Below are 22,032 nucleotides of genomic sequence, written 5' to 3' on the forward strand. Positions count from 1 at the left end.
TCCGGCCAGTGCTGTATGGGGGTAGGGAGTGGAGCCTGCCTTATCCCCATGTCTCTGCTGCCTGAGCCTGAGCCTGCAGCTCCAGCCCTTGCAGCAGGGGAAGACCCACACCCGAGCCAGCTGTTTCCCCTGCTCCCCACTGTATAGATCCCTGTACTCTGCCAGGAGTGGAGGGAGCCCTGCCCCCTGCTTCTCTGCAGAGTCCAGCGTGGGGCTTCCCTGCTGTGAGTGTGGAGCTGCAGACAGTGTGGAGCCGTGCTCCTCAGAACCAGCGCAGCACTATCTGCTTCTGTTGCAGAGGCATTGTGCTGTGCCTGCAGCTCCGTACTCACAGGGGGAAGCCCGGTGCTGGACTCTGTGGGAAAGCAGGGGGCGGGGCTCCCTCCACTCCCAGCAGAGTGCTGAGACCTGCACAGTGGGCAGGGGAGGAAGCAGCTGGCTCCAGTGCAGGGCTTCTCCCGCTGTGAGGGCTGGAGCTGCAGAATCAGGCTCAGAGTCGCAGGAATAAGGTAGGCTCCACTTCCTCCCCCCGTGTAGTGCTGGCCAGAGCTGCGCCTGTGCCAAGCATGAGCGCTCAGATTTGCCTGCCTGCTGCTGCCAGGCAGCGGGGGCCATGTGCCCTGGGGGGAGTGTGTGGGGGTCCCTACACCCCCACACCCTGCCCAGCTAAGCTCCCTGCTCCTGCTGCCTCTCTGGGGGTGGGGGAGGAGGAGGAAGGACAAGCGTTCCCCCCAGCATGGAACACAGCCTTCGCCTGCCCTGGGGTGGGGACAGGGGGGAAGAGTCCCCCTCTGGGGCTGGGTAGCATCCCATGGAGCCCCTCCTCCCCACCTTGTAGCGATGGGGGAGAAGCAGGGGGAAGAGTCCCCCTCTGGGGCCAGGTAGCCTCACAGAGCCCCTCTCCCCACCCCACCATGGGTGGGGGGAAGGAGGAGGGAGAAGAGCACCCCCCAGCACCAAACTGGGCCTCCCTCCTGGCCCTGCCGTGGTGGGGGAGAGGGAGGAGGGGAAAGAGTTCCCTTCTGGGTCAGGGCAGCCGTGTGCCCAGATTACTCCTGGCTGTCAGGGAGCCACTGGGGCAGGCCTGCCCCACTCAGCTCAGCTTTCCTGTGGAAGGGAGGGGCTGTTCTAGCATCCCCAGGCTTTTGGCTTGAGCCACTGCAGGCATGTGCCAAATGCCTATCCACTTACAAACTGATTCACTCTCTGCAGGTTAAACTAACCTGCAAAGACTGACTCAATTCAGGCTCAGGCTTTTTGAATGTCTGTTCCTAGCCTATAAGAGTGAGTAAAATGAAAGAAAAACAGAATGCTCAGCTTGGGTACGATTTTTCATACAACTTGCACCTTTAAAAAATAAAAATTAAAGATAAATGTTGTCTTTGCCCTCAAAGGTAACCAGCTGTCCTAGTCCTCTTTAGATACCCCAAATTGATGTTACAAGGAAGTTATTTTGTGATTGCCATTTAAAAGCTTATAATTTCTGTTTATATTAGCTATTTGCATGTAATTAACATCACAAAGGTATGAGTACTACTGAAGTTACTGCTAACAGCTAACATGAAGACTTTTGTGACAAGCATGCATGTGAATGAGAGAACCTAAAGGAATGAGAGATACAAAGCTCAGACAAAACGATTATAACCTTGAGTGAAAGAGAAAAGTAGATTGCCTGTATGAGAAACAAGTATAGGAATATCAAACAATCAAATTTGAATATTTTTATATGAATATTTTTGAATTTCTAAATATTGAAAGAAACCAAATCTATAAATAAGAGGAAAAGCTAATTTTTGACCGACCTTAACTGTGCTTTCCTTTTCTTTCAAGATGCTTTTTTCACATTTAGCCTGAAGCCTGAATTCCTCTGTTTAATATTTTTATTTATTGCTATAATATCCCCAAGTTTTTAAGATATTAATATGGCACCTGAATCTCAAATCTACTCTTAAGGTGAATTTTGAACATGTTCTTAATTTTTAAACATTTTGGAAGTATCTGATGTACGATGGGAGCCAGATTTAGTTGAAGATCTGCCCTGTGGATCTCTCTGCAGCAAAATAGTAAAACTACACTGGTAGAAGGCTTAGTGGTATAGGGGGCAAGAGAATTAAGAAACAAACAAAATTGCATAGAAAAATGAAACCTAGTCCAAATGACAAGAAAAATATAACTAGAAAATGTGATATACTGCATGTTCTTGGATGTATTTCATAAGAATCATGGCGTTCCCTGTAGCCTGAATGACTGCCCCCCACAACTCTATAATTATATATCTCATTCTTTTTCCCATGCCAAGCTAATCTTAGCTGGAAATCTGTCCCTACCAGGAAACAAAACCTCAGTGCTGCAAAAATCTGTATCATCTACTTCTTTACTTCTAGTCCTAGACTGCTATTTCAGATCCTGTACATAAAGGTAAGTGTGACCTTCCTTTGTGTCACTCAACAGATCTGAGAAACTCTATAGGGCAGCAACATTTAAGACATTTTCTCACAAGAAAGGCTGGTAATGCTACGAATAAAGTTTTCACATAGATGATTCTTAAATTAATTTTGGGGGGTGAGGAGGAGGAGAGGAAAGGAGATCTGATACCCACAAGGTGATTATATGATAGATTTTTCTCTGCGGCTATAGGGAACAGGACAAGAAGCAAAGGTCTTAAATTGCCGCAGAGGAAATTTATATGGGATATTAGGAAAAACTGTCTCACTGTGAAAGAGGTTAAGTATTGGAAGAGGCTACCCAGAGATGGTGAAGAATCTCCATTCTTGCAAGTTTATAAGATCAGGTTAGATGCACACTTATTGGGAAGGTTTAGTCAGGATCCTGCCTTAAGGGGTTTCCTGTCCAGCCTTATTCCATGATTCTATAATGAATACAAACTGTTATTTCTCTTTTCAAGAATATTATGTTAACTTCTTTGCAGAAAAAAAATCTTAGAAAAACATTTAAGTAGTTTGAGAAAGCAAATTATGTAAGTTTGAAAAAAGAATAAGTTTATGAAACAGCTGCTCCTCTCAGAGAGCTCATTACCTCTGTACTGCATCCATTCAAGTGGTCTATTTGAGTAGACTTCTGTTTCATTGTCTGTAAAACAGGTGGAAGTCAATACTTAGGCTGTATACTAACAAAATATCACATTTAATGACCACAATATGTGTGTGCACGTATGTGTGTGTGTGTAAACAGTGAACTAGTGGTTAAAAAATTAAAAAGTAAATTCAATATGGAGAGCTAGTTAGCTTTAGTTCTTTGACAGAAATTATACTTTTGAAACTTAAGAAGAATAGCACTGATGCCCTGGGCAAATAATCTAGGCAAAATTCTTTCATTCTAAATGGTCCTGCAGTTTCAATTAAGCTGTTCTTCATGTTTTTTTCCCCCACTTATGTGATACAGAATCAATTTTATTATTTTTTGGTGCACTTAAGCGTATTCTTCAGCATCTCTTCTATCTTTAATTTATCAATGGTGAGAGAAAGTTTCTAGATTTATTTTGCAAAATCCTGGGATCGGATGAAGTGAATGGAACTACATATATTTAAAGCTACTATTAATTACTACATCTAGCTAACAGCTACTGCTATGGTAGTGTCCGTGTATATTACAAAACATGTATCTTTAAAGAGGGTCCCGTAGGAATACCAGGTTTCATGAATCACTTTTGCATACAACATTTATTTATAACACTTCTTTAAAATACCTTTGATATTTTAACTATCTACAGTTAGCATTGGGAGAAAAGGGTGTATGTGTCAAGCAATAAAGTGGGCCAAATTAAACTTGCACTACTGTTTTTATAGTACTGTCCAACTGGCAGTCCATGAGGCATTAGGTTTGTGGCCCTTGAGGTCCTGCTTAGCTGCCACCACCCTTCCCAGAGCTCTAGCTAAAAGAGCATCCAGGCTTTCTGGGCTCCCTCTCCCTCCTTTGGATTTTGCTGCTTGCCCCTGCTCCATGGGGCAGGGAAGTGCAGCATGGTGCAGCTAGGGGAACTGAGGGTGAGCCTGGGACTGCATGAGCATGTAAAGTAGTGACGGGGGGTAGACATGGACACACAGTGAAGCTCTGGGGTTGGGGGCACCTGCAGAAGTACAGAAGGGATACAGGGAGGATCCATGCAGTGTGTGGCCTGTAGAGGCCCACGGCTTGCCCTGGTGTGTCCCACAGCCACAAAGCATTCAGCCCCTAGCTACTTAGAAGTTGGACAGCCCTGTTGTACAGTAACAGGGGTAATTGTCTATGAATGGAGAAGTATAAAGTATACATTTTATTGGCTTAGCTTTTCAATTCTCTGATCTGGTAGCTCTGTGTCAGGGACACTATGAGTAGTAACCCTTTTGGTTCAGAATCAAGCCTGCATATTGGTACTGTGGAAATATTTACGCTTTTTTCATAGTAACTATCACAGAAAGCTACTAACACATGTTATTTGAGATCACTACATTATGTAGTAGTAATGTGTACTGATTCAATCAAAATAACTTATATTTTATTTTTCTGAATGTGAATTCATGTACTTAGTTGCTAACAGACTGTTTTATTACAGTGCTTTATTACAATTTAAATTGGTGATATTAAAACAATAGACAGCATTAGATGATGTTCTCCTTGAGGGAAATTTGACTTAGAATAACAATTCTGTACAGAACTCAGCAGAATATTTGTTTGCTTAGGGACATCTAAAGGTTAAGAACATGTTAATGTGATTTAGTTAGTTATTAAATCAATGATAATGGATGCCTAGGAGGGCATGACAGGAGATGTATCCAGATATACCCTCTTCATATGCTCTCCCTCTAAAGTACCCCCTATTGCCACTATTGGAGACAGGCTTATTTACTTTAAAAGACTGGTGGGGGTCTAGGTCCACCAGGAAACTATTGATATTCCTTAATCAAATGGAGTTCAAAAAACAGACCCACAGTTGCCCAGGTTCCCACCGGCTTGGGGCTCCTTACTGGTTTGGTAGATGGCTAGTTTGGCCAGAGTCAGGAGGAGGCTGACCCAGAGGTCCTGGGATCTGGTTAAAAAAAAAAGGTGTAGGAAGATGTGTAAGTGTAGGTGTAGCCAGAACTTCAGGAGGAGATTCCTGAGGAGGCAATGGAGGGGCTGCAGCCTGAAGCATTTGAGGTAGCCATGTGCCAAGGTCTCCCTCTGTTCACAAAAAGAGTAGGTGCTGGGAGACTCAGAGAAGTATGCCAGATACATGCCTACACGGATGGCTCCATGCAGGAGATGCCAATCTAGGTCCCTGGTGGCTTGTGGGATTAGGGAAGAATACAGGCTGGTCCACCAAGGACTCTTCCTCTTGCCAAAGGTGTCCCACTACTTGGTATCTGGGCAGAATCCCAATGGCAGCATGGTGGCGAGTGTGAAGCACAAGTGTACACAGCTAGTGGTTGGCTGTGCAGAAGCAAACCAGTTTCATAGCCCCCAGCCTGCTGAGCTGGTGTGTTAGACATGGAATACTGGGCTAAATGGATCACTGATCTGACCCAGTATGGCACTTATGTTCTTATGTCCTTAACAGCTAGTTATAGGAAGACTAAAATTTAGTCCACATCTTTGTTGGACAGTTCAAAACCAAGCGAAAATATTATCAATTACTATTCTTATCGTGGACATTTCTTATATTCCCTCATACTCATTAGACTCATACTAAACAATTACCTCCGTTTGTCAAGCAACCCTATTAAACTAAATACACTATAGGATTCTTAATCTTTATGTTACCATTTATTGTTACAATTTCTGAAGGTCTTAAGACACTAGTTTTCATGGTTACACATCTGTATTTTGAGGAGAAATAACAATTCCCTTTTAATTTATTTTTTATAACCAGAAATTTATACAATCCTGCCTCTTACTTACCTGAGCAAAATACATATGCTTTATTAATGCATGTTTCATTTCAACAAGGTGTATGTCAGATTCTGTATCTCTGGCTTCTTGTTCAGCTAGACAAGTGTTCACATGACTATCTTCAACAACATTTTGTATTTCACTCTGTGCAGGGAGAAAAATATATTATTTTAAATTTGAACATGGTATTTGCAGACAACAACTTAAAGCAAGGTTTCTTAGTTTTCTGTTTGTTTTTTTAAAAATGTGTATAAAAAGAGTAGAGGACACCTCTCAGGCTACTGAATCCCGCCCCTGAGCTTCCAGGCTACTTTTTTTCACAAAGTCCTAAAAATTGTCCATTCTAACACCCTGCAACTACCAAGCACAATACAAAACCAAAAGTGCCTTGCCGTGTGCCACAGAAAAAAACCTAGGAGAGACAAGGATACTGCCAATGCCCTGCTACTGCACTGGTACAGAAGTCATACGTTAATATACTCTCAGAGACCATGTTCCTGCTTATACAGCAAGGCAAAGGCCATCCCCCACAATCCTGTCATGTTTGACTCAAAGAAAATACTTACTACTGACCTCAAACCCTAAAACTACATTAGCAGTTTCATAGCTGCACCACACTGCTGCTTAATGATCCTCCTTTCATCAACCAGTATGCACAGGACCCTCTCTTCTATTGACTCTAGTCTGAGGCCTCATCTCACAGCCAAAATTCTTGTTATCAGCCCCTAAATGCATGACTTTGAACCATTTTTCTATATGTGAATTTCTTAAAGTGTCAAAATAATATGCCAGATTGACACCCTTGGAAACAGAAACCTTTCATCATAAAGGAGAGTATAGCTTGGGCAGCCATTAGTGCAAAATACCTTCAAAATCATCCTTCTGATTTATTCCAGCCCTGAATCTCTTTCTGAGCTGAATATGATAGCTTACATTACATGCTTGATTTTGTCTTTTATTTGCCTAATACCACTGAATCTTTTTATAAAGGCCACTAAAAGAAATGAGATTTCAATTCCTTTCAGTTATTGCCAACATAGGATGACCTGAGCTGGCAACACAGATCTTAAGTGTTTTCTATCTTATTAATAGAATCTCCAAGCTATCCAGTCCCTTCATTCTCTCTCTACCTTGAGCATGAGGTATTTCTTATACTTTCCACAGCAAAGTCTCATTTTGTAATTAAATACTGCCCAATACACAATGCTGTCTGTAAAGTTACATGTAGTCCTTTTGTTCTGAGACAATTTCAATTTCAATTTAAGAACACTTACTATATAATCTAGTGAGTGAGAGGCAGGAAGCCTGATTACCCTAAGTTTTATACTTTATATTGGAAACCAACTGACTGCCAAAGCTATCTTCATAGTACCAGCTTCCAGTCTAAGCACGCCACTAGCCAATCTCTGTTCAACTGTATCTGCACTGTCACCGACCAGGATGCACACCTTAAGGATCTGAAGCAGCAATTCCTGCAAATACAGTACAATCCTAAAACTATAGCCACTAAAATCAACAAAGCCAGCCTTAGACCTCATTTCAACCTTCTACAATACTAACCCCAAAACAAGGACAACAGAATCCCTCTCGTTGCCACCTACACCCCACCAGCCTGAACGCTTCAAAAAATGGCTTGAACAGGAAATTGTGGGACAAGAAATCATTCACAGATTGGATTGTGTGAAGTATGGTTTTAAGCTGTAGCTTTTGTGATTCCTTTTGTTCCTGTGTTTGCCAATCCCAGAACTGCAATCTCTCCTGCCTTCTGTATTCATATCACTCCTTCCATGTTATACACTGGTGTATGCATATCCTTTGACAGCATATGGTGTAGGGACCTTGAGCTCACAAAAGCTTATGCCATATCTATCTCTGATTTAGTTTATAATAATGACATCAGACTCACTCAGGCTCCGCATACTGGGTGAAGGTCACTGGGCTGGTCTGAGGACTGGACTTACAACCAACCCCACCCCCTGTGCAGCACTTGTAGTGACAGGTCCAGCCCCAGGCTTTGCTGTGCATGTGGCATGCATGCAGCCCATGATAAGCAGCCTAGACTTTGCGCTACAGGAAGCACAGGAGGTTCATCTGGGGTGCCACATGTAGCCTATGTCCTGAGCACCCTCCCCGCCATGCTGCGTGCAGTGCCAGGTCTGGCCTGTGTACTGGGGGAAGCACGTGTCCCATTCTGGCTCTGTGTGCTGCATGTATAGGGAGCCTTGGGGCCGGTACACACTGCATGCAGGGCTGGACTGGCTGCATGTAGCACTGGGTCTGGCACATGTATGCTGCACATGGTGCCCCACCCAACTGGCTCTGCATACTGGCTCATGTGCAGCTTGCACCTCAGACCCAACCCCTCTGCTGGGTGCAGGGTGCCAAGTCCAGTGATCCACGGGCTGGATCATATGGCTCCCACAGGTCCTGTTTGATACCCCTGGTCTATATGGCTCAAATCTATCCTGCCCTTTGCAAGAATTTAAAGCAGTTTTATAGTTTCAGTTAAAGTGAATATGCCTCCCAAAACATGCCAGCACATTTATCTCACATATTTCACAGGTACTTAAAGTGGGACAAGGGGCTTTAAATCTGTAGCATTCCAGGTCAAAAGGATTTCCTGGGAGAAATTCAACATCTGTCAAGAGAAAGTGAAGAAAGAGGGCAGGGAACACAACTGTGTTGAGGTAGTCTCAAAAATGCTGGTTACAGATCAATAACCATCATTTCTTCAAGTGGCCAGTGACCATTCCAACTCCTGGGATAGTTTAAGAATCAATATGATTAGGGGCATAAGCAGACCTAGTTTGAAAGCAATTCTAATACTGCTTTACCAACCTGAGCTTTTCATTTGGATACCAGAGCTATGGAAAAAAATGTTTTTTTTTATTTTTCATTTTTGGGGGGGAGGGGGAGGAGGGGGGAGAGAAAGGTTGGTAAGAATTGTGACTCAAGCTCCAAGTGGTAGTGCTACAGGTTTCTAAATTTGAAATAATCTTGAACTTTTCTGAGAAGTATATGCAAAACACCATAGTCCATGCTATCAAGTAAAGAATATGAGGATCAGATAGCACATCAGAGCTTTCTGCTGGGTGAACCGATCAGCAATTACCAAGAGAGAGATGTGTTAGAAGATCTGATATACCCATTGCTATCTTGCCCATACTGGAGAAATGTAAATTTCCACAGCCTTATTTTTCAGATAACACTCAGAACAAAAGGAATGGTTAAAACTTAGGGGAGACATACTTCCTGTCTACTAGAAATGCATCAGATGCAGACTGTCTGTTCTTGTCCCCAAGCAGCATTTTGAGCATCTGTAGTTGTCTTGTGATTAGGATTTTCTCTTGACACACCCCAAGAGTGTGTCTGGTCACTTAGAATTTTTAGTTATTTGGAATCAGAATCTGAGATTTGGGTTTAGCTGAGGAGGTTGATACCTTCAGCATAACTCTATCAAGCTCTTTAGTCCTGACAGAGTAAAAGCTAAGGCTAGTTTTTTCCATATTTAAATGTATTATGGACCCAGAACCATATTAGTGCTTCCTGGGACGTGCTGTCCTGGAGAAATTCTATGACTCTACGAGTGAAAGTGCTGTATATGGAATAATAAGATGGAAAATGACCTTCTCCAAGGCAGGTCAGACATGTGTGCATGAGGGAGGGAATACTGTAAGGAAAGCGGTGAACTTCCAGAACCTCTGTCCATGTCCACAATCCAGAACCATGGATAAGTACTCAGGCTTGGCACATAACGATACCAGTAAACTAGAACAAATGCATGCAAGGTTCAAAAGATCTAACTCTGTGTTTCTCAACCTTTTTAGGCCGGTGACCCAGTTTTCAAAGCAAAGAGAAAAATTCTCTCAGCCCTTTATATTCAACCAGAAAAATAAAAAAGAATATGCTACCTCTATGCTGCTACAAATACTACCTTATGACTCACGAACTTTATTCCAAGGTTATCTTTAAAATGTTATTTTCTTTAAAACTGCAATAAAAAGCTTTCAGTTTCTTGTGATTTCAGCAGTTTCTCATGACATTGTTGTAGGACCAGTAAGTTGGATCTCTGTTTCCTATATTATTCTCTAACAGACAAAAATTATTTCAAAATTTCCCTATGCATAATCTTTTAATTACTTGAATGTGAATTTTTTCTTAATAAAGTCTTCTTTCTTCACAGCATACTAGCTTGCTGTCTTAGAAGTTGTATGCAAATTCCACACTATATGCCTATAACAGAAATACTGCACACTCTCTCTCTTGCTTCGCATGCATTCCTCTTCTAAACCTTATACAGCAGTATCAATTGTTCTTCTTTGGTAATCCCTTACAGTTGTGGATGACTGTCTTCCATGATTGTCTTGTCTGTGGATCCATAGATGGCTGATGAAGCCAATCCAGACATGTGCTTCCATGTGGGGTGGGTGGCTCCAGATTCTTGTTTCAGTCTGACATCTTCTCCCTGTGTCCCAAGACCACCACAGCTACATCCAACACCCCTGATCCAGTCTGAGACATACTGTTTCTGCCACTCCTACTTTTCTGTCTCCTGTGGTCATTGTAAGGTTTCAAAGTACTGAGAGTCTTGCAGCAGATTCTTCTTCCATTTGGGGTGGTCCAAGGCAGCAGTCTCCCATGAGTTGATGTCAATGTTGAATTTTTTCAAGTTGGCCTTGATGATGTCCTTTAGGATTGTCCGTGAGGGTCCTGATGTTCCAGGTTGCAAAATTTATTGTGTATCTTCATTGATTTTGACTGCAGTAAAGGTGATCCCACTGGATGCAGTTATCCAGTCAGGAAGAAGGTAGACAGATTAAGTGTAGGGCACCGCTTCTAGTTCCCTCCTCACGTGAGGCAAGCAGAGTGGATCCTGAAAAGGGCTGCTCAGCTGTAGTTACAGCTGCCAAATCATATTCCTGCCTCATCTGAGTGTCAGAAGACCTTCTTATAACTGCTACCTTCATGCCAGTTCATGACTAGGAATTTCCAGAACTCATAATGCTGCTCCCGTTGTCACTAGTTGGTTGCCAACGTGCTTTAAAAACGTGGTGGAAAAGTAATTTTCATGGAAGAAGCCTATGCATGATTTCTTTTATTGTGGAGAAGCTGCTGCAACATCTGCTTTCACACAGATCTTGATAGAACAGGATCTTAATCCAATTGCAAGGAGGCTAAAAAAACTGGATATCTCATTCCATTGCACCCTTTGTCTGCCTTCACAACCACTGAGACTCTAATATCTTCTTCTGCCTATTCCAATGTTGAAGACTTGTAAACTCATGGCTGGGGGCTGGACAGGCTTATTATAGTGGTGACCTATACTCACCATGTCACAGCACTGTCAAAGGATATATGTGGCTTTTCAGGAGGAAACCATTACCATCTGCTGTCCCCATCCTGCCATCCTGGTGGGTGGTTGCTGCCACTGCTTGGTCCATGACTGCTTATTCGTCAGAGTCACCCCTGCTTATTTCACTGCTAAACTTCCCTCTTTCTGCCACCTGTGGAAGCATGCGCTGGTAAAGCTCTGCTGCCAGATTGTTCTTCACCCAGGTCAGGAAAGGCAAAATAATTCCCCTCAGGATAATTAAGACAATTTTAAAAAATCAGTCCAATTCAGTATGAAATACACGATCTTGCAGGAGTCTAGACTCTAGTATGCTGAAGTGTTAAGTTTCACTCAGTGGGAGCTAGGTTTACATATTTCATGTTCCCATGCATACTACATCTCTAGAAATACACTCCCTAGCTAGATACAGAGAAGAAAATGAAAACAAATCTAGCAGAGAAGAAAATGAAAGTAAACCTAGGTCTTTCACATTGCATTATGGTATATTTGTTGGTAAATGTTTCAAAAACATGAGGCACCAAAGATTTTTGCTTTGCTTTACAAAGAGACAAATGTGAAAAGAAATGTCAATGAACATCTCAATGTGGGTAGATTCAAAACAGATTTAGCATCCCAGATTGCAACAGTTAAAATTAGACATAATGGTTCAAATTTACCACTGGGAAGCTGCACTTGTTTTCAATATTTCTGAACCACTACAGTTGACCATCATTTTAATATGTTCTGTATAAAAATATAGCAGAATTTGTGTGTGTGTATGGAGAAAGCCACCAGCTAATCCTGTAGCATGAAGGTACAATTTGTAATGCAAAGAAATGCAGTGTCATATTTAGGGGGGGGGAATCCTATTTCCAGTTGGAAATTCTGTACTAAAACAAAGATGTTGGGTAAGGAAATAGCATTTTCATATGGAAGTTTGCCAATAGTCAGTTTCATTTTTTTTACTGATGATTATTTGAGTTATTTCCATACATTTCTCAGGAGGAACTGACCTGCAGCTCTTCCACATATCATGCAGGTTAATGAATAATCTTAGTACAATGCATCAGCTAAAGAAGCAATAGGCAGGTGGACACACAGAGAAGAGAGAACAAAATATGCATGGTTAGTAATGCTGCTACTGGACTGATCCAAAATACCCATTTGGACACACAGGAAAAAATGAATACACAGTATTTTCAATGACATCAGAAAAATAGCACATACTATTTAAAAAGAGTGGTATTTTAGAAAGCTGAAGTTCTTTAAAGTGAATTTGAAAAAATTCAAGTTGTTAACAGTGTATGAAATATTATGCTGATTAGTTGCAATATACTTCAGCTTTGACACAAATTTACAGCCCTGCTAATGAAATATCACTTTCAGTTCATGTTTAATTACTTACCTCAAGAAGATAATCTCCTAGATATTGCACAGAATAATATGGAGCTTCAAAGAGGTGTTTTTCTCTTTCTGCAGTGAAGCGTTTATTATCAATGAACAGATGAGTAATATCTCTCTCTGCATTTTGTGACTGATATATAGTTGCCTTTCCAGCTTCTAGAACTCTATATCAACATACATTTTGAAAGATGAAGTTACTGTAAATATTTTAATAGTGGTTTAAGTCAATTTTAATGTTCACAACCTACAACAGAAACACAAACTTAACAGCAAAAGGGGCTAGATGTGAATTTACCTTTTGTATCTTAGACAAATCAGAGTCCTAAGAAGGTATGTAATGCACCTAGATGAAATGCTGCCCTTATTTGCTTCATGTGAGGGACTATCAAGTGCAGTGGTAGGGAACATCATGTGTATTTTATAAAGATCAAACTCTTATAATTAAAGTAGTTATGGTTTAACTGCAGTATGTCCCAAAGTAATAATTAGTGGCATTTTATAAGAGCCATGTCATCATTGTAATGGTTTAACAAAGAACAGGATACTGTATCCTGAACTGTACCATGAAATTTTTATAATGTATAGTATGGCATCATAAGTGCGCACGTGTGCATGCACACACATACACACACACTACTGCATGACTGTCAGTATAGTTAGTCCCACCCAAAATGATACACAGAGACAGCTCGGCTAATGTTTCTGACATTATTACACTATTACATACGACAGAGCTTCCCAGTAGATATCTTCCAGAAATCTACTGCTGCAGTAGGTTATGTTTCTAAGATAAGATGACAGATAACAGAGGGGAGCAGGGGCAAAAGGACTCTTCTGAGTTGCTGAATGCATATATTATGGTAAAAATTGGAGAGCCAAAATATCTTGGTCTCACCCACTTATAGATAGATCCACCAGTTAGAAGTCCATACTATGAAAAACAAATAAGAAAAAAGGTGCTATAAAGGACAGGGGATATGAGAAAAACTAATCCCTTCTGAAAGCTAGTACTGCTTTACTATGACGGAAAGATTCATTTCCTAAAGACAAAAACATCTACCTTGCTAGGTGTTCTGTATGAATAAGAAGATTTCATTCTCTGTAGAAAACAGTCTGGAAAAAATATAGATCACCTAATACAAACAACTCCCAGTTTTATTGTCTTGCTGGTATAATTCCTGTTAAAAGCTACCTTTTACTGTTAGCAAATACAAAGGTGTATAAGACAGCAATTAAAGCAAGGTCTCATGAGGATTTGCAGCTCTGTTTAGGATTCTAGTGGGAGAATGGTATTTTTTAGAGGTAAAACATGAAGGTATTCATCCAGCTCCAGGACAGTGAAAATAGTAAACTCATCCAATGAGCTACAGAAATAAGAATCTTTCCCTTCTAGTAAAGAATGCCTTGGTTGGAAAGCCTAGAAGTAGCAGTCTGTAGCCATGCTTCATCACAGCAAAGAAAGTAGAACAGTGCTTCTGTTCACTTATTGTGGGAGGACTCTGCAATGGAATACCCTAAAACAGGGGTAGGCAACCTTTTCTGGCTGCATGATCCACCCTAGATTGAAGGTAGGCAGATAGGCAAAAGCTAGGACACTTCCACTGCCTCTGTCACTGCTTGTCTCCCTGGCACCAAAGGAAAAGCACCTGCAGCCAGCCAGCAGTTCTCCCTGCAGCAGCATAGGGAGAGTGCCCAAAGAGAGAGTGCCCATTTGTCCCTGCGTCAGCCTGGGGAGAGTGCCTTCAGAAGGTGCTCCCACTGCCAAATGCTACTGAAGCCCCATGCCTGTGGGCCAGATCCAAAGGTTCCACATGCCATAGGTTGCTGGTTCCAGTTCTAAAACCACAGGATTGAGACAAGTAGCAATTTACTTTCCCTACAGAGAACACAATCTGCCTGTATACATCCTCTGGCATCAAATGCAGCAATATACTGCCCATATACTGCTGTTAACAAGAATGTTATCTTCAGGGACAACTAATCAAGTCTGCTCCACACACGAGCTGATGTGAACTGCAGTGAACCACGTGCATGTGGCAGGGCACCAGTGGTGCCTGCCACTTTAATGGCTAGATCAAACACTCAGCAGGTGTTTGCTTACGGCGGCCATTTTAGAACTCTGGCTGCCTATATAAACAAGAGCAGTCTGCTGCTGGGAACCAGGCAAGAAATACCATCTGGTTGAGCTGCTTCATGGGAACATTTTGTAGGTAGGAACAGGAGGCTCTGGTCCTAGGCATGACCTAAAACTGCACCCTGCCGAGGATGGGTGGTCTGGTGGGGCTCCTAGTGGTGTAGGAGCCCCCCAGGAAATGTCAGGCCAGTTGCCACCCCAGTGAAAGGCAGATAGTGGCACCTTAACCCCAACTCTCACCTTCATGTGAGTTATATCATACATTTAATCCAGGGAAGGCCAGGTAAGCTTCTTGAAGTGCTTGAGCCTGCTGGGGTGAGTGACCCTGCGGGGCCAGGTACACTTTGTGAAGCACCTGAGCTGGGAATGGGAGACCCTGATCCCTGAGTGCAGGCAGGAGGCTTAGATCTAATTCGAGGAACCCGACTGATCAGTGCTGGGGCTGGGACGCAAGTAAGGGTCAAAAAGGCCAGGGGCCCACTGTAAGGGATGCCCATATAAAGCAGAGAAGTTCAGGTCCTGACTGGCCTGAGATGGGGCCAGGGCTTAAAGGGGAGCCGAAGCTCCTAGGGAAAGGGGCCACAGCTAATGGGCAAATGGGACAGTTGAGTGGGCTGCCTGAGATGCTATCTGTGAGGCTTGGGCTGCAGTGTAGGGATGGAACGGAGCTGTGGATAGCTCCCCCAATATTGGGGTGTATAATGGGCAGCCTCCTGCCTAATTATTACATCAATATTGTTACATCAAGGCATGGCAAGCGAGACAGGCAGGTGGCTGACCTGTAGATGGGGGCAGGCCGGTGCTTGCACTGGGTATGAAAGCTTGCCCCTCTCACAGTGCAGTTGTATAAGCAGTGAAATGCATGTCAGCGCACAGAAAATGGTGGCGGTATGCTTTCGAACTAAAGCACCTCCTATGTGTTTTAGTTCAAAAGTGCGCCACTGCCATTTTCTCAACGCTGACATGCATTTTGCCACTTATACAACTGCATGTGCTTCAGCGCCAGGCATTTTTAAAAGTGCCTGCCACTGCAGCACATGCATGTATACAAATGCCGGTAGAAACTAATATATAACTCTTAAGAAAGCTTGACTGATGTTATACAAGTGAAATATTGAGTGCAGTTTTGGATACTCCATTTATGCAACATGTGGAAAAATTAAACAACATTGCAAAAGAGCATAACTATATTCTCAGAGTTTATCTGTATATTTTCCTATGAGGAAACTTTAAAGACAGGTCATTTCAAACATGGATAAATCTCCACATGCTATATTTGATGCTGCACTAACAATATTAAGCCAAAAAAACACCAAAAAACAGAAAAACCCTAAACCTGAAGAGAAATGCAGTTATTTTTATGTAAATTTAAGAAGATGACGTATTTGCAATCTTGCAAATCTGCTCTAATTTAAAAGGGCTGAAACTAGAACAAGTTGAAGAGGACTAAATTTTAACTGGGATAGGAGAACAAAACTGTATTTAATCAAAATTCTTTTTTAATTTCATTATTTCAACTTAAGAGGTATTGAACTACCTGGTGATAGAATCCCTTCGTTTATCACCTTCTTTAACAACGAGGACAACTTTCCATCTGTGGAAGGCCCCTGGAGCACCGGAGCGTGACAGTTCTTCGCGCCATCTTTTAGGTGCAGATTGCATTTGAGGTGAATAATGGGGGCCTTTTTCAAGTTTATATCCCCATTCGTAAGTTGTTTCATCAAGCCATCTGCCACTTTCAGCACTGTTAATTATGTAGTCCTTAGTTAGTATCCACTTTCCTAGAAAGCAAATGAACCGTCAGCCACTAAAAATTTTTTGTCCAGACAAAAGGCAATCCATTGAACTTAATTTTATATTTGATCTTCAACCATTTGAACTCTTAAGTGCTATTTCTAACAATACTGCCAAATTCCCCTTCTCATAATCTTACATCCTGCAGTGTCACTGACAACAGTGGTTTTCCTTTCTTCTGATGTAATAAAATTAATCCAGAACAACAAAACAAAAATTCTTTTTGCTATTCAGAATTTTATCCTGTGTGTCTTCTGTATGGTATCCCACTTAGCCTTTATATTTTTAACTTAATTCTATCTATACTTTACAACTTACCATACTAAGTATATTTCTTGCTCATGAAGGCACATATTGTGAACTCAGAAAAAAATGCAATAATCCTTTCAAACCACTCATGTGCATAACAGAGGTGGATTCAGCAAATTAAAGTCATCCCATGATATTTTCTGGTTGGAAGCCATAAACATCTGAGCATTAATGCGATCTAAAATTATATAAATTTCAGCTTGAAAAAGCAGGATGTGGTCTAGTTATGAATGTATAATTCTATGAGTCCAAACATCCCTAGCTCTGTAAATTTAGGGATATCTATATTTGAGATAAATGTTTAAGATCAGTACTCTGGTTTTTATTCTTTCTCCTCTCCTCATTCTTGGTCATCTCTGATTCCACTTTCTCATTCCTCTTCTTTCTTCTTCTTTAGGTGAGCTTTTGATACTGTGTTATAGGGGTGCCCAACTTGTGGCCTATTAGTCGCATTCAGCCCACAGGGGGTTAAATTGCAGCTCACAGGCTGTTGCCCAAACCCTGTTTCTGCAATTGCTCCTTCTGTCACTGCTGGGGTCTCTCCAGGCTCTGTTTTCCTCTTGGGGAGGCCCCATGCTGGGGGGAAGGACAGGAGGAGGGGGACCTTGGACTGACAGGGCCTGTAGACCCTGTACAGCAGGGTCCCCAGGGACAGCAAGGGAACCCTCCTTGCACTGGGGGGGGACCAAGGGAGCCCACATGGTGGGGCAGCATGCAGACCCCAGCCACGCAAAAGTTGAAAAGTTCTGCTGTATGCAATAAACTGTACCTACCCCCTTTCTCTTCCTCTCCCCCAACCCTTTTCATGTAAGAATCAGCAGCTATGGTCCCACCATGTCATACACTGAAATGCTACCTACAGAATATATTTTAAGTGATTTTTAAATTATTTGAACTGTACAGTCCTCATCAATTTCACAAAACAGCTGGGTACAGGTAAAATGATTCCCTGTAGGAGAATAGGTGGTATTTGTACGTGAGCTAGCATTGAGTGGACATGGGATGGAAAGAAAAAAAGCTACTATGCTTATAACACAGAGATTAAAAAGCACTGTTTATAAAACAGATTAAAAATGACTACTTCTCAGTCAGTGGGTTCCATATCAAAGGAAAACCCTGCAACCAAAAATAAATACTGTTTTCCCAACTGAAGGTATTGGGTGATAATCTCCGTACATCAAAAATGTACAGAAATTGCAACTCTTTTCAGAATTCAGTCTAATAATGGGGAGTGATAACTGGTAAAGTATACATGGGGTGGAAAGTACCTATATGTATGGTTAGGGCACAGTCAGGGGACACTTGCATCAATTTAAAAGGTTGTATGCATGTAAGGTTTTACTGTGGTAAAGGTGAATCTGATGCAACTATTTAATCTCTCTATTCCTAAACAATGGTCAGAGAAGCTAAACTGCAGTAATTTCCCCATTTACCTTCAGGAGATAATTGCTGCTGTTCAACTTGCTTACCATAGGTGAGAAACAGAGAGATTAAATAGCTACAGTGGATCAGGTAATGTGTGTTTCTGAACAGTAGAGTCCTCTTCGTCTTTGAAGTGTTGTAACTGTGCATCTGTACATGTCCTTACTTGTCTTTTAGAAGGCTACGTGTGGTGGGACAAGAAACAAAACATCATTTTGCATTACTTTATATAATTTATGCACACTGAAACTACATACACTGTTTCATTTCAGAAACATCCTTATAGACTTGTGTAAATAAAAGGAAATTAAACACAGTCAAATTTGTGAAACAGAATGCTTTAGGATTATAACGATAAAATAAAGAACTGCAATGAAAAATCTACATTATAATCTGATTTCTTCATGTACTTCTTAAATCTAGTTCAGTAAACTTACATCATAGTTAAAAATATTCACAGCTAAAGTTGCATTGCCTATTTTTTTTCTTCACTCCAAGTTTTATAGTTCCTTTTGGGCACTGCCCTTTTACTGTATCACAGAAAAAATATTATTGCAGTAGTGCAATACTCTGCCACATAACCACATTTTGACCACATCTTACCCTTACCCTGTGAACAGAGTACCTGAATGGTAGCAGAGCAAATGATACTGTTAAAGTAGTAGGTCAGTCACAGGAATAAGGAAATTGGCACCATGTGGCAGACTCTCTCTCAGTGGCTCACCCTAAAGTGCTCTACAGACCTCTCCTATGGTCCTCAGAATGAAAATCACCACTTTATGAAACCAATTTCAAAGCCTGTTCAAGTACAGTTAGAGGATCTTCCTGTTAGAGGAAACTTTAAAATGTGTGTGTGTGTGTGTGTGTGTGTGTGTGTGTGTGTGTGTGTGTGTGTGTGTGTGTGTGTGTGTGTCTATACTCATGCGATAAGTGTGTGTGTGTGTGTCTATACTCATGCGATACGTGTGTGTGTGTGTGTCTATACTCATGTGATACTCAATTTGTTCAGTGCTGTGCTTGGTTTTCATCACTACTAAAAATATTTATGTTTTAAAATGGATCACCTATTTCCCACTTCCTCTTTTAGCTAATCCTATATTAAAGCAATAATCCTTTCTTTTTCCCCAGTGCCACTCTGCTTCTCCCTCTTTGGAGGCTGTCATCCTTTCTAGGCCCACAGCCAGAAATCAGAAGATCCTGAGTCCCAATTCAATTGGATATGAATTCTCACTTTATCTGTAGGCAGATCATTTTAATGATCTACCTCTGGTGCTTTAGCTATGCTAGTATAACTGTGGTGTCAGAGCCCCCTCATTGAGACGCAACATGTGTCTACCCCAAGACAGAGCTCAAACCAACAAAAGAAACTGATACAAGAAAAATCTTGTCTGGTAGGGCCCTTACCCAATAGGTGGCCTCTTACACGTATGCAAACCCAAGTGTCTATAGATGTTAGGATTTTTTAGATACTTATCAGTATACTATCAAAGGCCCAATATAAGTTACAGGTCTGTTATATCTAAGTATTAAAGCTTGTTATCTCTGTATAACTCTCACAATTGATTTTCAACTTTATGTATCTTACACATTGCTTCAACCCTTATGACACACACATGATGAAAAGAAAAATATGATGATGTCTGACGGACTACTATACCAACAAACCAGTACGGCAAAATGTCATTAGTCCACTAACATGGCCTGTCAACTCCTATCTAGGTTCCCCTTCATTCAAAAACAACATCTTAAAATACAAAAGAGTCATTTTGAAAACCTTTACTTGTTTGAGTTTTGTGGCATCAGACCCTAAGTCAGGGGGAATAAAAAGAGGAAAGACTATAGGGTGTTCTCAATAAAATGGAAGAGTTAGGGAAAATGGAAGAGTTAAGGATTTAAAGGGTTTTTCTTCTGAGTTGGCAGAAGTTTTCAGCTTATGTAGGTGTGCTGACACGTTGTACGTTATATTTATAACGAGAATTGTATATTAGCAGCTCATTATTTCTATACTTTTATAATTAGTAACTAGTGTAACCACCTCCATAGTTTGGAGTAGGCCTTCTTCACCTTGTTAAGAATGAACAGCTTTTTCGTTTGGCAACAGAGGCACTGAATTCATTCAAATTAGAGGAAAAGATATGGCAAACAAACAAATCCAAGTTTGAACAAAACCATGACTATTAGCACAGAAAGGTAGAATTCTAAAAACAAAGTAAATAAAAGTATTTCTTCCTTGTTCTTTCTTTAAAAAAAACAAACAACTAAAACAATTTTTACTCACCTGCCGCACAGGCTGCTAGAAACTTTTCACTCTTGCAAAGCCGTTTGGCTATAAGGTGTGTGCAATTTCTGTATTTCTGACAAAGGAAAAGAAAAAGATATTGTCATTAAAACGGCTCTCTCTCTGGTTTCTTTTTGTTTTTTGGCTATTGTCTAAAGTGGGCTAGTGATTCTCAACCTGGGTGCAGTAGTCTAAATCAATGACTCTCAACGAGGACAACCTGAGGTGCTGCCAGTTCCTTGGAGAGGTGTCCGAGGTGTGAGGAGGTAAGCAGATAAGCCAAAGTAGACAAATGCATCTCAGGCTTGTCCCTTTCTGAATGATCCCCCATCGTGGTCCTTCTGCATGGCACTAAGCAGGTTAATACATAAATGAGCTGTTGACATGGGGTGCCACTTGATTCTCAAGAGCTTTTTTTTTTTTCCATTAAATTTTCTGTATTCCATGCCAAATTTATTCCAAATCTGTGAGTCAGTCCAGAACCATAAGTGGCCCTACTACCGGCAAACATCCTCCACCCCCGTCTGAGGCTTCAGATGTTTCCAAATCCTTGGGTGGGCATCCTACTTGCAGGCCCAAGCCCAGAGGCTTGAGGTTTGGATGCCCCTAAGTTTTGCTTGCCTGTAGCCATATGGCCACAGAAACAAGCTAGGGAAGAACCTTTCCTTTCTGTATAGTGGGCTTAAAGCCAAGACCTTCCCACTCCAGCATCTAAGTGGGAAGTTTACTATACATGACTTTGGTAGGTACGATCCCCTTGCCAGGAGAGCAGTCTTCCCTGGGTATGACTCAGAAGACGGCCTCAGTGGTCACCGTGTTTCCCTTGCCAGGCAAGCACAGGGCTATGCTCGATCTGAGCCAACAAGAGGCCGAGGAGGGTGTGTCCACCGCAGCCAAGGCGAGAGGCGCTGGGCGTGCGACCGCTGTCCAGGCTTGCCCTTGCCAGCTTGCTCGGCCACCCTCACGCAGGAGGGATGAAGGAAGGAGAAAGCGGCGGGCTCGGCTCACCTTGGAGTCGATGAGAATACAGTCCAGCCTGAGCAGAAGGTCAATCAGCTCCTCTTTCTCTTGGGCCTTGAAGCCGGTCAGTTGGATTTTCCGCTTCTGGGCCCTGCCGGCCATGGGGGAGCGTTAGGAGCGGACGCGGGGGGAGTGTCCCGCACCCCGTCTCTCTCTCTCTATGCTAAGTGGCCGGGCGGGAGCAGGGGCACCTCGTGTGTGGCCCCTGTCAGCGCCACGTGCCCCCCGCACACCGGCCCCCGGCAGCGCCAATCGGGGTCCGGCCAATGGGCGTTGGGGCCGCTGTACAAGAGGCAGCTGCCAGTCCCCAGCCTGGCCCTAAGGGCGGCTCTGCACAGCCGCGTAGTGCATAGGCCCGGGCCAGGGCCGAGGCGCGGGGCAGAGGCCTGTCCCTCCCTGCCCACGCCAGCCCAGCCCCGCCCCGACCCGCCCCGCCCCCCGGATGTGGCGGCGCTGCCGTTCCGGGCCGTT

The 22,032-nt window shown here is 42.4% G+C and overlaps 1 protein-coding gene across 1 annotated transcript in view; it reads right to left on the reverse strand.

The window, feature by feature from the left end:
- SLF1 (SMC5-SMC6 complex localization factor 1) overlaps positions 1-21,975 on the reverse strand; it is a 67,558-nt gene extending 45,583 nt beyond the window's left edge. Inside the window, exons 1-6 of the mRNA XM_019516885.1 lie at positions 21,550-21,975; positions 20,542-20,617; positions 16,276-16,519; positions 12,606-12,768; positions 5,878-6,012; positions 3,037-3,090 (exon numbers count right to left, since the gene is read on the reverse strand). Of these exons, the coding sequence (XP_019372430.1) occupies positions 3,037-3,090; positions 5,878-6,012; positions 12,606-12,768; positions 16,276-16,519; positions 20,542-20,617; positions 21,550-21,663 (786 nt within the window). The 5' untranslated portion in view covers positions 21,664-21,975. The remainder of the gene's footprint in view (positions 1-3,036; positions 3,091-5,877; positions 6,013-12,605; positions 12,769-16,275; positions 16,520-20,541; positions 20,618-21,549) is intronic.
- Positions 21,976-22,032: the final 57 nt, after the last annotated feature.

The sequence above is a fragment of the Gavialis gangeticus genome, unplaced genomic scaffold (assembly GCF_001723915.1).
Source record: "Gavialis gangeticus isolate Ggan-Ray unplaced genomic scaffold, GavGan_comp1, whole genome shotgun sequence".
In the NCBI taxonomy this organism is placed as follows: domain Eukaryota; kingdom Metazoa; phylum Chordata; order Crocodylia; family Gavialidae; genus Gavialis; species Gavialis gangeticus.